Source organism: Gavialis gangeticus, unplaced genomic scaffold, assembly GCF_001723915.1.
Source record: "Gavialis gangeticus isolate Ggan-Ray unplaced genomic scaffold, GavGan_comp1, whole genome shotgun sequence".
Taxonomy (NCBI): Eukaryota; Metazoa; Chordata; order Crocodylia; family Gavialidae; genus Gavialis; species Gavialis gangeticus.
In genome coordinates this window covers 105,216,740-105,232,740 of record NW_017729033.1, presented here as the reverse complement: position 1 = coordinate 105,232,740, position 16,001 = coordinate 105,216,740, and the positions used below count along the sequence as shown (strand labels likewise).

At 40.6% G+C, this 16,001-nt stretch overlaps 1 protein-coding gene across 1 annotated transcript in view; it reads right to left on the bottom strand.

Moving 5' to 3' along the window:
* Window positions 1–16,001, bottom strand: part of WDFY3 (WD repeat and FYVE domain containing 3) — a 258,223-nt gene that overhangs the window by 23,874 nt on the left and 218,348 nt on the right. Inside the window, exons 44-54 of the mRNA XM_019525884.1 lie at window positions 14,892–15,040; window positions 14,390–14,510; window positions 13,861–13,946; window positions 10,114–10,194; window positions 8,449–8,503; window positions 7,962–8,081; window positions 6,980–7,097; window positions 4,553–4,659; window positions 3,549–3,702; window positions 1,890–1,981; window positions 1,354–1,566 (exon numbers count right to left, since the gene is read on the bottom strand). Coding sequence (XP_019381429.1) covers window positions 1,354–1,566; window positions 1,890–1,981; window positions 3,549–3,702; window positions 4,553–4,659; window positions 6,980–7,097; window positions 7,962–8,081; window positions 8,449–8,503; window positions 10,114–10,194; window positions 13,861–13,946; window positions 14,390–14,510; window positions 14,892–15,040 — 1,296 coding nt within the window. The remainder of the gene's footprint in view (window positions 1–1,353; window positions 1,567–1,889; window positions 1,982–3,548; window positions 3,703–4,552; window positions 4,660–6,979; window positions 7,098–7,961; window positions 8,082–8,448; window positions 8,504–10,113; window positions 10,195–13,860; window positions 13,947–14,389; window positions 14,511–14,891; window positions 15,041–16,001) is intronic.

The window sequence follows — 16,001 nt, the reverse complement described above, 5'->3', positions numbered from 1 at the left end:
GAGGCAGGCTGTTCCTAGCTCATGAGTTATGGGGGAGAGAGCCAGTTTTAGACGGTAAACTGCTCTCTAAGTCTGAGTCCCCCGCATGGCTGTTGACCCCTCCTCCTGGGCAGTCTTACCTTATATAGCCCCGTGACCTCGTTCACCTGGTCCAATGGAGGCCAGCACCTGTTGGCTGTCGGCCAATCAATTTGAAATACATCACTAGTTGCCAGGCTGACTCTAGCCCACCAGGTAGAAGCCCCTCACCCAGGTAGCTGATACCAGTAACATAGGCAGAGGGAGCAGGTTTCCCCCCTCCCTCAGGAATGTAGCCAGCTCAGGTTACCTAAAGAGATAGGGTAAAAGTGTCTCTCCTCTGCTGGGCCCATCCTAATCAAATTGTTACAGGGCAGAGATTTTGGGGAGAAACAAAGGTGGCTTCCTGCCACAGTCCCTCACCATTTTCACTGCCCTCTGCTGGACTTTCTTCAATGTGTCCACATCCTTTCTATAGTGGAGGGACCAAAAACTGGACATAATACTCCAGATGTGGCCTCACCAGTGCCAAATAGAGGGGAAGAATCATTTCCCTCTATCTACTGGCAATGCTTCTACTAATGCAGCCCAGTATGCTGTTAGCCTTCTTGGCAACAAGGGCACACTTTTGGATCATATTAAGCTTAGTGTCCATTGTAACGCCCAGGTCCTTTTCTGCAAAGCTGCTGCTTAGTCATTTGGTCCCTAGCCTGTACCCGGTGCATGGGACTGTTCCATCCTAAGTGCAGGACTTTGCACTTGTCCTTATTGAACTTCATGAGATTTCTTTGGTACAATCCTAGACTTTGTCGAGGTCTCTCTGAATCCTACCCCTACCTTCCAGCATACCTACTATTCCGCAGACCTTGGTGTCATCTGCAAACTTGCTGAGGGTGCAATCCACCCCATCTTCCAGGTCACTAATGGAAGATATTGAACAAAACCAGGCACAGGGGCCCTTTACTTGATACTGGCTGCCAACAAGACATTGAACTACTAATACCCTTTGAACCTGACAATTTAGCTAGTTTGAGTCCATTCATTCAACCCATATTCCTTAGCTCACTTGCAAGAATGTTGTGAGAGACTGTATCAAATGTCTTGCTAAAATCAAGGTACATCATGTTCACTGCTCTCCCTGCATCCACAGAGCTAATCTTCTCACTTGTAGAAATAAACTTATGAATCCCAAAGGCACCATTCAATGCCACAGGTAAAATGAGCAGACGTGCATTAAATACCTTAAATATTTTGATGCAAGACAGCAGTTCCAGTCAAAACATTTGGATCTGGACATGTTGCAAGTAGTTGCAATAAGTTAAAGAACATCCTTACCTGTTTGGGTATCTGTCCAAAATTATTAATGAATCCTATCGTAGCTGTCTCTTTTAATGGGTCATTTATGTTGTATATGTCCACTTGCCCCTCATAAAAGAGATGATGGAAGACGTTTACAGCTTCTACTGCAGCAGGGCCTTGCTGTTTATACCCAAAGATTAAGTCAATCCATTCATGCAGGTGAGCACTCACAAAATCACATTCCAAAGCCTGCAATTCAGATATATACATTAAAAGTGAGCAGGTCAGTCACTGACTGAATGCATTACCTGACTGATGGATAAAAATCACAGAATATAGGTGACCTGTTTAAGTGAAAAGTGGCACAAATGTTCTCTCCGTTGCTGCCTCAGCCTACGGTTACCAGAGAGAAGCAGCCACTTGTTTGACACCCCATGGAAAAAACAAGGTCTCTCTCACAGGCAAACAGAATGGTCATTATAAAAGGACTGCATGTAGATCACACTGAATCTGCTAGATTTGGGTTTAAGTCCAAATAAGCTTTCCATAGCTGCTGTTAAAATGACCATTACCTCACGATGAACTCTGATAAATTCACGAGGATCTCCCTTTGCCCATGGGGGCAGTATCACATCTCCAAGCTTGGTGCCATTTTGCTTGCAACCTACAAAATACATTGAATTTTTTAAATCTAGAAATGCAGTCTCAACACCACCACTACCACAACAAAAAACAAAAAAACAAACATAGCCCCCCACCCCCAACAGCTGCAATGACTCACTGTTTATAGGACTGATTTTTCAAGAGCCTTTACCAAGAAGACAATTATACCAATACTTGGTTCTATGATGAAGCTTTGTTTTCCCCATAATGAATGAGAGGCAACTTGCCTTGGAATTGAGTAAGTAGGGTAACGTAGCATATCCTGGTATATATTTACAGATATGGGGTTACCTGTGAGAGTAACTGAACAGTTTGCAACAGGCTTGATTCTGACACCCCCCCACCACCTTGCTTAATTCGAGAAGTGCTACAAAGCCCTATCCTAAGTTCATGGGGTTGTAAGTGCTATTAAACATCAATTAAGATTACAGAACTGGACCTTCAATCTTTTTCTCACTGGGGTTTTAATTTTATTAGAAAGACAATATAAAAGGATACAAACAAGACTTTGAGAGCATAAGCTAACCTTCAATAGAGGTTAAAAAGGAACTCTGCCAATGATTACCCTATTAGAGTTTCTTAAGCCTACTTGCAAAGCCTTGGGAACTGGCTACTGTCAAACTAAATGGACCATACATCTAGACAGGTATAACAGTTACTACGTTTCTGTGCACGAATTTGGGATTGGAGAATTTCCCAAGAGCCTGGAAGCCTGAACAAAGGGTTTTTTTGCTTCAGCCAGTCTGTTATTTTTAAAAAGGTAGGAGGATTTGTCAGCTCTGCTATTACTATTTAGTTTGCCACGTAAGTTCCAGGAAAAAAAGATGATTCAATGCTGTAGCGACAAATATCAAGCTATTGCAAAACAGACCCCCTAACACTTGTCAGTTTTGTCTCTTTCAGAGACAAGCCCATCAACCGTTTAGTTCTATTTTACTGCAGCTGAATAAAAAAAAAAAAATAGTGGAAGATTAATGGCCATCACTGAATAAAATATTCGGATAAATTTTATAAAATGATTTCTAAGTCACCACAGTTAAATGCATATACAAAGCTGAAAAATAAGACACAGCATGTGTAGACAATAGGCTCTACTGCTGAAACAGCTGTTAACAATTATTGATTATGCGGCAAAAAATAAAAATATACTTTACAGAAATTCTATTAAAGCATAATTTAATGAATGTTAGAATCAGTTTTAAACAAAATGCTTCCTTTGGAAATGCAGTTTCTACTTAAGCTGTTTAATATTAGTATTCAGCATTTCAGAATCTCGCTTTAGTCTTCTAAAAGAAAACCATCAAAAGGTTTAAGCTTATTGTGGAACTACAGTTCCTGTATCCTGAACCATTCAGGTTTTCCAATACAGCATGGTATAAATATACAGCACTGGGGTATACAAACTCCAATAATAATAAAAAAAAATTAGGAATTACTTCTCATCAGCCAGTTGCCATTTTTTGCGCTGTAAAATAAATCGTTACACACATTTTGCTAAATGTTTATGTCTGACTGACTTGTACTGTTTTCACATCCACAATAAAATATTATCAGTTGCTTTTGCCTACCCAGATCAAAGTTATTGGAATTGAGCAGGAACTCCGGGAGGTAAAAGAATTCTGGGATGAGCTCCTTTACATCCGCCATGTTGTGCTTTGATGCTGAATACCAGGCTTCACGCACACTGTGAAACATTCTATCAGCCAGGTCAAAGTGGCCACCCTGTGGAATGAAATGAGAAGCATCTTTATATTAGAACATCTCTAAGCATAGCACATTTGGCCAAGATCTATAAAAGCATAGTGGAAACTGATTAGCCATTTCATTTTATTATTGAAATGGTAAACACAATTCTTTCTTCAACAAAAGGGGCTTTTAAGTTATGCCTTCCTCGAGAAGTGGCTTATAACTTAATTTTTTTTTTTTGTAATAATGAGGAATGGAAAGCATTGAAACATACATTGATGGAACTTTTTAAAGAACAGTATTCTAGCCCTATTCCAAATATTAGCCTTTTTGGTTGAAATGCTGTCCCAAAGAAAATAAGTGTTCTCACCCAATGGTTTCCAGCTAAGACAATATTTAAAATTTAGCACTGTGAACCCAATTAATTCTCGAGCTGTCAAAAAATTCCAGACTACAGAAATGTTTGGTTAATACTACACTTATTACTAAATTAGCTCTTTACCCGACACATCAGTTTAACAGATTAACCCTTCAACACTTGAAAAATCACAGAGAAACTGATGCATACTATCATCAATAGACGAACAAAGCAGATTTTGGGACACCAGTTCACTGTAAAAATTTGTTTTGTGTCTGCTGAGGTTTGGTGCCACAGACATTTTTGAGATGCTTGTTTTCCATTTGAGGAATGGCATATCCTGCCCATAACAACTCAGCTTTTCTGGAACACTAATAATGATCATCAAGAACATTATGCAACTATAGTTTTTTTTTTCCTCTGCCAAGAACTTGGTGAGAATAAAGTTACTTGATTAATCACATTTCTACTTCAATTTCAAATTTAAAACAGGCAAGAAACACGGAAAAAATGAGTTTTACAATATACCTGTAACCTTAAGAATATCTGTGTAAAGGGCTCCATTCGGACAAGATAGGAAGCCACTATCATGGCAGATGAATAATGAGTCCCATAATGATATGCTGGAGTTTCTCCTGTCGAAGAAAGGCATAAGTCATAAATGAAGAGGAAACAAAGAGGAAATGTTCATGGTAAAATCTATGCTAAATTAAAAATGTAATAAGTTTAAGAGGTGGCAGGCAGGGATAAGTGTTGCACTCTGAACACATCTGCAGTTGGTCCTAATAACTTTCACATTTGTGGAACTATTCAAACTTTATGAAGTGAAATTGCAGCCACTTAAATTTTTGGCAGCAATCCACTCCTTATCACTCAGTAGTCTTTTGCCCAGCAATACATTTAGTAATTACTACTGAAACATTCCAAAACAGACTTGCTGAAGGAGCACTTTCACTTTTAACCTCTTCTGTAATGGAAGATTTGGGCTCCATGCCCAAATATTTCTCAGAACTGTTGACTACACATTTTGGAGAGACTTTAGTTTAAACCATCTAAAACAAGTAACCATCTGTATAAATATATTCATACAGCTGTGGTGGGATGTTGAAGGGTGCAATTCTTTGCCACTTGCTGGTGTCAGGCAGCACAATAATTTTACAGCAACAGTTTTAAAACTTCAGTGACCTACTAACATAACAGGTAAATATGCATTTGAAGCCTTGGGCCATATGGTAAAAGCATATAATTGTGAAAGCATGTTGCATCACAGCAGCTTTGGCTCATGCACAGACTCCACTCTTAGCATTGAATAATTTCTTTTCTGTTGTTCAATTCCATTAATAAGTTGTTATATAACATGAAGGATTTTTTACCACATTTATTGTGCTCTTCACATGAAAGATACGGTGATTACTTAAATATATACGCTGGGAAGTGGAAGGAAAAGGCTGGAGAAAAGTCTACACAAACAATGTTTTCTATTTCTCAGCACTACTGATTTTATTTCAGCAGATCTCAAACGACACTCTTCGAAGAACAGGCTAGTCATGTGATGAAATTTCATTTGCAGACTACATTAAAACTACTCAAAATACACCACTTTCCTAATATGTTTTTCCATTCAAGCGTCATAGTTTTACATAGGAATTATGTGATTGAGAACAGGAGGGTAGGTAGGTGGTCCATTTTTAACGGTGCTTTATATTATGAAAAGGGTTGTTTTTTTTCAAATGCTATATTTTACTCTACATTTTATTATTTTTGGAAGCAACCAGGGTTTCTTAATGTAGTATTCTCTATATCCTTGATGGACTGACTCATGTTTCTCTTTTCAAGTACTATCTTTTTAACACTGTTATACAAATACCATAGAAACCCAGTGGGGAAGTGATACATGTGCATGGGTATAGGCGCCTACAGAGGGAGAGGATTATACCTTCCAGTCTTGGGGCAGATGGGCTGGCCTCACATTACAGCAGCAGCAAGTTACAGAAACCTTAACTTGGGGCTGTAGCTATGATGGTTCCTATATAGCAGTGCATACAGCTGGGGCCCAGAGATAACCAAGCCTTTGACATCCTCCGATGCCAGGGTTACCCTGGGGGGAAGATGCCAGGAGGATTATATGCCAGTACTGCCTGTCAGGAGCCCTTCTATGCCGGGGGCATTCCTCAGTGGGGGCCTTGCATCTATTTTATGGCTTCTTTTAAAAATGGGCACTGGTATGAAGCAGTCATATCACAAACTCATTCCGCCATTTGTGTTCTCCTCATAGGGCACATCCACACATGCAAGAACCGGCGCTTGCAGCAGCTCAAATAGAAGCAGTGCAAATTTGAGCTGGGGGCTTTTTGCCTCAGCGCATGTGCCCAGACACGCACTTTGTTGTGGAGTAAATTGTGCCGCTTGGGGCAAAATAACCCTGCCTGGCTTCTCCCGGATCTGCAGCCAGGGGGAGCTAGAGCCTGTGGCCAGTAGGGCACTGCAAAGCTTTGGTTGCTGATTCGATTGTGTGAATTTCTGAAAAATCTCTTCCAGCCTCCAACCCCCTACTTACCTGACAAGCTGGGTCCAGGTCCCTGCACCTTGCAATGCTCCCTGCTTCAGCAGTGGGGTAAGGGTCAGCCATAGATATGCTCTGGCTAGCTGTGGTAAACCGACCTGCCCCATTCTTTTCCCCCAGGGTATTGTTTGACCCCTGGATATCCAGGGGTCTAATTTTTCCCCTGCGCTGCAAATTTGCAGCATGGGGAACAGTTTTTGGCTCCTGCACCTGCCTCTTGTGGCATCTCAAAGGGGTTTGAAACGCTGCAAGAGGCATGTGCGCATTCATCTGGAAGCGCCCATAGGGTTTGGTATACGTCTATGCAAAAGGTCTAAAGGGAGGTCTTCTAGGAAGAGAAGTAAACCCAGTCACCTGTGCTCTCCAAGTTCTGCACTTGTATAGTCACTTACCATTAGGATCTTCCCAATCTTTGTATCTCTTCTTGTACTGAGCCAGTCTTTCATCTGTCTGTGCTCCCATTGGTTTGGCCAGATTTCTGAATGTCTTTGGATTTGTAAGATCCAGTTCCTTTAAAAATAAAAACTCAGACACATTTGTAAAAGCACTTGGCACCAGTGGGAACATCCTTATAGGCGACATGGTATTGATTTTCTTCCCAGGTCTAATTTTGAAAGCAAAAGGAATTATTCAGATCAACCAGTTAGTAAGGCTTTTTTTTTTTTTTTTAATTCAGTCTGATTTAAGAGGATGCCTTTTATGATATGCTGGCAAGGGATAGGCATTTTGCCTTATTTCCTACAAAAGTACCCTTAGCTGCAAGTCATCCGGACAGTTCCTTATCTCCATTCTTCAGCTGCCAGCCAATGCAATCTATTCCACAGAATGGCTGCCAGGAGGTATTGTTCAGGCTAACACTAATAATACCATTTCCATTTACAAAAATCAAATCCATCACATTCACAACCTTGGGGCCAAGAATCCTGGCAGCTTTGACATCATGTCCCAAATAAAAGTGTTTATGGGCTAACATTCACTGGGAACCATTTTGGGGAAATAATGCAGAGATTTATAAGAAACAAATACAAAGCATTACTGCTTTCATGTCTGTGTTAATAATAAGGTTACCATGCAAGACCATGGTCTAATATTCCCAACCAGTTCTGTATGGGCAGGGGAAGATCCCTGGAAACTTCAGCAGTTTTGCACAGGTATCAGAATGCGCCTGCACAGGTCTCACTGTAGAACTTGAGTCTTAAATAGCCCACAGAGTGGAAGGATATATACCATAGCATTGGAAACTGAAATCAATCATTTGGAAAACTGGAAAGGCCTTAGCTTCACTGTGGAAATGTAAACCAGCTGTAACATTATCAAACCTTCAAAATGAACAAATACAACATTAGCTTTACATAGACAAGATGTTACATTTACCTCTGAATCATAGTCTGCAAGGATCCAAGGGAAGACAGGATACTGCATGAGATCATTATAGGATCTGCCAGCCAGAGTGTTCAAGTGCATCAGGTACTGGAAATTACTGATTTCTCCTCTCTTAAGAAGAATAAATAATAGTGTTTTGGTTCACTTTAGAATATTCAAACATTTAAACTGACAGACCTTTACTAACCAGATGCAAATCATAACATGTCAGATTAATATAAATATTAGTCTCATCTCTGAGGCTCACTGTACTCTTTTGTGTCTCATTTTAAATAGTGCAAGTCTTGTGTTCTAATGTATTCTGGACTAAACAGAAAATCTTAAAAAGCAATTTGCTGCCAAGATGAATGTTATGCCATAGAATATTTTCCAACTTGCTGAACATGACCGTACATTTTATTTAAACAGCCTTTTACTATATAAAAATAATTTTGGATGCTCCCACAATACACACAAGCAACAAAATTCTCATACTTACTTCCCATCTTTGTGTCACAGATTTTTCTCCCACTAAAGTGCTAAGCAAGCCAGACCTAATGGGAAGAAGGATATGTCAGTCAGTATTTTCCTCTTTAGCAGTAATATTTTGGTACAAAGATAATAGCCAAACTTTAAGCATTATGATTAGAATAATTTCTCCATTTTGACCTGCAATTAAATAATTTGGTGATAACATTAATTCATATAGGATGTATTACTTTTGTACTTAAATAGGCAGCATGTCAACAGTATTTTAAATTAAGGATAACTGGAGTTCATAGATTTCACAGACATTAGGGATGGAAGGGACCTCATGAGATCATTGAGTCCAGCCCCACTGCCAGAGGCAGGAAGTCTGCAGGGATCAAATGATCCAAGCAAGATAAACATCCAAGTGCCTTTTGAGTCCAGAGTAGGTGCTTGTACCACCTCTTGGAGGAGTCTGTTCCAGACCCTGGACACTCCAACTGTAAAGAAGTGTTTCCTTATAAGCGAGTCTGAATCAGCCTTCTAGAAGTTTGTGGCCGTTAGACCTAGTTATCCCTTGGGGAGCCCTGGTGAACAACTGTTCTCCCAGATCCTGATGTACTTACATATTTATAGGCAACCACCAAGTCCCACCTGAGCCTTCTTCTTGCCAGGCTGAAGAGTTTCATGTCCCTCAGCCTCTCCTAAGGCTTGCTCTCTTGGCCTTTGATCATACGGGTGGCTCTCCTCTTGCCCTTCTGGACTCTTTCGAGCTTATCCACATCCCTCCTGAAGTGGAGGACCGAAAACTGGATGCAGTACTCCAGTTGCGGCCTCACTAAGGCCGAGTAAAGTGTGAGGATGACATCCCTGGTTTTGCTTGAGATGCATCGGTGGACGCATGTCAGAATTTGGTTTGCTTTGCTGGCCATGACATCGCATTGGTGGCTCATATTCATCCTGTGGTCAGTCAAGACCCTCAAGTCTCCCTCGGTCACAGTGCTAGCGAGTGTAGCACAGCTGACCCTATAAGTATGATGCTGGTTTTTTCTCCCAAGGTGGAGTATCCTGCATTTCTCTATGTTGAATGCCATCAGATTTCGGTCGGCCCACTTTGCAAGCGTGTCCAGGATGGCCTGTATCCCCAAACTGTCCTCCAGCATGACCACCTTCTCCCATAGTTTGGTGTGGTCCGCGAACTTTGCCAGTCTGCATCTGATGCCCAAATCCAGATTAACAAAGATATTGAAGAGTACTGGCCCGAGCACTGAGCCTTGGGGGACTCCACTGGTAACCTTATGCTACATTGATTTGTTCCCATCAATTAGTACCCTTTGGGTCTGACCCCAGAGCCAGTTCCCCAGGTAGCAGACCGTGAACTGGTCAAGGCCACAGTGCCCCAGCTTGGTCGTGAGGACATCATGGGAGACCAAGACAAAGGCTTCTTGAAGTCCTTTGATAACTTAACAAAAGTCCAGATAAATTAACAAATGTTCATTTATCAAAAGAGAACAGAAATTCTCACTTTTATTAGGTTTTACAAAGATCAGCTCATAACCAGCAATTTCAATTCTCTTGCAGACATAAGGAGGTATAGTTTTGCACTAAGGAAACGAATTGCTCTAGAAATACTTTAACATACACCTTTATCCTTTGACAGTGTGAGCAATTGATTTTGAGGAAGAGAACCACTTACCCTTGTTCTACACTGGTGTTTGGTCTCTGCCCGGAGACAGATTCTGAACTGTCAGTTAAAGATGGGACCACAGCCAAAAACCTGTATCATTAATAGAAGGAGAATAAAATTGTTTCTATTCCCTGCATGCTTTTGAGAGAAACCGTAACAAAAATTAAGCGTAAGTGGCAACTTGTTACCAAGCAAACATGTAAGCTCTTTAAAGAAAAATAACAAGTCCTCCCATCCCCTTAATCTTCATGAATAAATGTCATATATTTAAATCTCATGTTTAACATTTAAATCTCTTGTGGTAGCATTACCACATATGCAGTATCTCCTGCTGGTTCTTGGGCTTTCCATCAGACATTTGTTACCTGATTTCTTATCTGGGACTGAATTTTCTCTTGATTTGAAGCTCAGATTTATCATTAGCTTGTCTCCATCAGTCATGGAAGGGGAGGGGCTCTCTGGATGGCTTCCTGTGAGCTCCCTAGAGATGACGTTCTGATGAGTATATTACTTAAAAACTGTCAGAGATGAGGCCCTGAACTTCTCAATTGAACCATTACCACTATCAATGGTTTGTGAATACGCAAGAGTCAGAGAACATACTGAAATGTAACACTTTGTATTTACAAAGTGTTTATTTGTATTTGGTGATCCCTTTGTGGGACCTGGCAACATGATTAACAGAACCTGACTAGAACACAGAGATGAGCTTCTGCCAGATCTACCAACACTGGAGGTCTTATGGAGAAATCAGGGGCAGTAGAACCTGGATCCTCCCTCCTGAAATTAATTTTCTTTACTGACCTGCATAGATCCCTTAGAGGTTGAAGCTGGCCTGACCTCTTCCTCCTATTTTTTCTTAGTTCGAATAATACGGGGGGGAGACCTGTTCACCCATTGTGCAGGTAAACATCATCATCTTACAGAAACAAGGCAAGAATGTCTTCACAGGAAGTGATTATATCCACTTAAACATGGACAAATACTGTAAATTTTTGCTTTTTTTTGACTGATGAGGGTGGATTAACAAAACATACAGACAAGACCACAAAGCGAGGAGAATCTGGCTCCAGGACTCTAAAGTGGTGGCACGGATAGGTCCTGTGCTCCTGTGGGAATGTCCCTTAAGGATTTTTGTCACAGGGGATTGGAGAGGCCTGAATGTGTCGATGGTTAGGCTGCTAGTCGGTGGACTGGGGCAGTTGTTTAAGAAGGCCCTTCCATGGCTCCTACGATGACTCTCAGTTGAAGGACACCTTGCCCTTCTGAGATAGTGACAGAGAGAAGAGATAAAGGTGAAGTTCAGCAGGAGGCCTGTTCAAGGGGAACAAACTGAGCATTATGAAGAATTCTGCTTGAGAACTCACAGGCCGCATGTGCAAGAGACCTGGTTGTCATGGGTGACTTCAATTACCTGGACATAGATTAGGAGGAACACTTGGCTAGGTCAGATCATTCATGCAGCTTTGTGACTGTGATCAAGGAGCTCTTCCTGACCCAGGAAGTGCAAGGGCCAACCAGAGGTAATGCTCTCCTAGACTTGGTCTTGGCCAAGGGAGATGATGTGGTGTGTGGCTTGAACATAGAGAGTAACCTGGGTGACAGCAACCATGAAATTATCAAAGTTCACCGTCTGCTGCAAGGCTGATAAATCAACCAGCAGGATTGAAGTCCTGGACTTCAAAAATGCTGACTCTGACAGGGTCAGAGCATTAGTAGGGCAGATGACATAGGACCAGGAAGGCAAGGCAAATGGGGTTGTTGCTCAAGGATACAATTCTCAAAGCACATAAGAAAACTGTTCCTGCAAAGAGGAAAGACAACAGAAGGGCTGGGAAGCCCTCCTGACTTAATATGGACATTGCAGTCCTCTTAAAAAAGAAAAAAGAGGTGTACACACAGTGGAAGCTAGGGATGGTCCTTGAGGAGGACTATACAACAGTGGCCAGCACTTGTAGGGAAATGATTAGGAAAGCCAAGGCGGTGACAGAATTTAGGTTAGCTATGGGAGCTGAGGACGATAAGAAGTCCTTCTTTAGACATGTAGGCAGCAGAAGGAAAACAAATGGAAGTGTGGGCCCCTGCTTAACACCTCAGGACAGCTGGTAACCAACATTCAGGAAAAAACTGAACTCCTGAAAGCCTACTTTGCTTCAGTATTTCACCAGACCATGGGGAAGTCAAGCAATATAAGGCTCATAGGGGACATGCCTTATATGACAGCCTCCCCACTATGGATGCTGAGTGGGTGCGATACCAATTAGAAATACTAGACATTTATAAGTCAGCAGGACTAGATGGACTCCATCCAAGAGTGCTGAAGGAGTTGGCTGAGGTCATTATGGAACCCCTGGCAAAACTCTTTCAGAATTTGTGGCACACAAGGGAACTGGAAGAGGTCCAACATTGTGCCCATCTTCAAGAAGGGGAAGAGGGAGAACCCAGGCAACTATAGGCCAATCTGCCTAACCTCCATCCCAGGAAAAAACCTGGAAAAGCTCATTAAAGAAACTGTGTGCGATACACTTGCAGAAGGTAAGATTCTGAATGAAAGCCAGCATGGCTTTGTCGTGGGTAGGTCTTGTCTTACCAATCTCATCTCCTAGATTGCCTATACAAAATGTGAGAGGAGGAAAGATATTCCATTTGTAGAAAATTTTGGTATTTTGAAATCATATTTCATTGTGAAGCCAATCAGTTTGAAATTATCTGCAAAACAGAGTTTTAGTTTTAGCCTGGCAAGCAGCCCTAGGAACCCAAAGCTACCTAGAATTTGTGAGTTTGGAAGACTTCGAAGGCTGGGCTGCTTAGAGGCCAAACAGATGAATTAAGAGAAATTGAATCATTGTTGCAAAATGTATCTATTGATATTTATTGGGAAATTCTAGTAGACAGAACATTTGCTTTCTACTCTAGAAATGTGATGGGAGCAAAGCGGTGGATTAGCTCTCTACCTACTAAAGACGTACTAAAGCTACTTTACTTCTTAAGATGGGAAGATTTTAGAAACAGAAAAGGATGAATACTCAAGTTTTCATTCAACCATGAACTGCCTTTGCTAAGAAATGGTTGCTTTCATTAGTCATGGACTTAGGATATCTAGGTAGCCCAGGGACTCTTGCTTACTCTTGAAATCTCACTTTTTAAACCATGGGCAAACTCTAATTTTACTTGTATGCACAGCTGCCTTCACTAAGGGTTTGGTGGATCCCTCTGGGCCATAAAATCTTGTGTTACCTTGCACCTTGAAAATATAATCCATGGAACATACCCACACCACTTGAGCATGATCCAAACCCAGGCTTTTCACTTATAACAGAGAAGGCCTTCAGCCAACACTTTGAGAAAATACCTGCCGAACATAACAGGTATACCTATGCTACGTGTACTATGTATAAGATTTGCAGCAAACCTCAATGAATATATTCAAGTAGTGCCAATGCCCACATCCCTGCAATATATTAGGTGTCATACAACAAAAATCAGCTCATACGAATCAAGGGCTACTATCAATTAACTAGCGCAATTTCCTTTCAGTGTCCAAAACATAGTATTTTCAGGCTTTGCTATGTCTTGTATAGAAATATATTCCATTGTGTTTTAGTGGAGCATGGAAGCCTTTCCATGGAACTTATACTAATTTTAATATTTCTATCAGGAACTGATTTGAAATATGGCCCAAACATGTATTTTTTATATCCACACTACCAGTAACATGCAGTTTACATCACAGCAATTCAAGTCATCTTGCAATACCTTTGATAGACTTTATTTCTAACTCCTTTTTGGAAAGCAAGAAGATAGTTCCGTCCATCTCCTGAGAAAACTTCAACAGCAATCGGCTAGGGTGGATGGTGGGTGGAAGATGGGAGAAAAATCTTATTATAAAGATGTTGTTAAAAAAATATATAGTAATGCACTAGCCTGTCCTTTTAAGTTCAGAAATTTCTTCATTCACGGTTGACATCAGTTTAGCCATAGAAAAACGCTGATGACACATGCACCTTAAAAATGCCCCCACCCAGCACTGTTAGTCTACCTCCAGAACAATGGAATTCACTGTCCTCCAATACAGTGGAGCTAAACTTTTCAAACATAGTTGTCTAATGTTGGGCATCTCAATACATATTTTGGTGCACTAAGTAGCCTCATTTCCTAAAGGACTGAGTACAGTTGTAGAAATGAAAGTTTCTATTTTTTTAAGATGACACTTTTTCTGCAAAGTACAGTGGGACTGTGGCTAAAATCTCTCCACCTGCTTCTCATCCCAAATAAAACAAGTTACCTGTAACAGATATCTCCTTTTATGTACTTCCTTGATATCTTCATATGCAAAAATGCTGCACGTTCTTTTGAGTTGGCTTGGACCCTGTCTTGCTCCCCTTGGTATAATTGGCTCATGCATGCTGTAAGTAACCAAAAAAAGGTGAATATTATGTTCACCAATAAATAAAGACTGTGTTAAATCAAGGCAAGGCTCAAGCTACAAAGTAATTATAAAGTAAAAGCCTCTCTACTGCATGAATGGAAAAGTCTAAAATGTTTCCTCAAAGGTTATCTTAATATTTTGCCAAAATCATGACCATGATATTAGTGTTCTGAAGAAAACAAGTTTTGGAACTAAACAGGTTTGTGTAGAATTCTGGGTTTATCAAGCCATAAGAATGGAGGTAGGCTCAATTCCTGTGCCTTCCTAAGCTTGACATAATAGTTCTAGTCTTCACACTTGCATAAAGTATTTCTCATCCAGCACTCAAGACTGCTAAACTCTTCATTAATCTACTCACTTTGGAGGCAGTGTTTCAATATCCCGTATCTCCCTGGTGACTGTCATTGTAAATCCATCAATGACATAGAAGTGCTCTTTTCCAAAGAGAAGCAGCCCCTCACTGGTGTCAAGGCCTTGAACTCTAGCACAGCGGTACATGTGCTGAATCTGTAACCAAAACCATATGCTTGTCAATAGCAGCTTAATTATCTTGACGGAGGTTGAGACTACTGCCTTGTTGGCAGATGGATTTTATTCTTCCCGACAGTTTTTTCCTTACTTGTAGACACGCCGATTTTGTACTACTTATTTCAGTAATGAAAAATGTATACAAAGAAACATAAGATTAAAGACCTAGAAACATTCTCTGTATAAAAAGAGATTGAGAGAGAGAGAGCGCGTGTATAATTTTGTACACATATATTCTTTCTTCTCCCTCTTGCATTTGGACTTCAGTAAGATAAATACAGGCATTCAAAAGTAGAAGGAAAATTTACCAATGCAGGTGCAGCTGGTCACTAATATCAGCTAAAAGAATAGTATACTTCTTGTTCAAATGATAACCAACAAAAAGATGTTTAAAAGGGAAGAGTAGTTTTCCAATTTTCTCATTAAAAATACTTAACCAACTTGCCATTTCCGTAAAAGGCAGCAGAGGGCACTGTACTTACCCAAGAGCTGGAAAGCCACAGATGTTAATGAACAGTAGTAAATGGAAAGCCTGCAAGACCCTACCTTCCCCCTCTCATCCACCACCCCAAACATGTTTAACCAGGGTTCAAACACTGACTGTGAAAGCTAAAGACACTGCTCCAGCTTAGTTAGACGTACCATTTTAATTCCACCCAGTCTATGTTGTATTAGGCTGTGACGTTCACTTAAAAATGTATTACAACTACTTATTAAAGAATCATAATTTCAGTTTTTGTTTGCTGTATCCCTCAAGTTGAACAGTAAACAATGGATAATAAGTATGTTGATCAGATCATTTGTCCTACAGTAAGTCATGCTAAAAAGCTAAATATGTTATTTAGTCATGCTAAATATGTTATTTTTACTTAAGTAAAGATGTCCAGAAACAAAGTCACTCCATTTCTACAAAAATATATCAGGTCGGTCCTCTGTACAG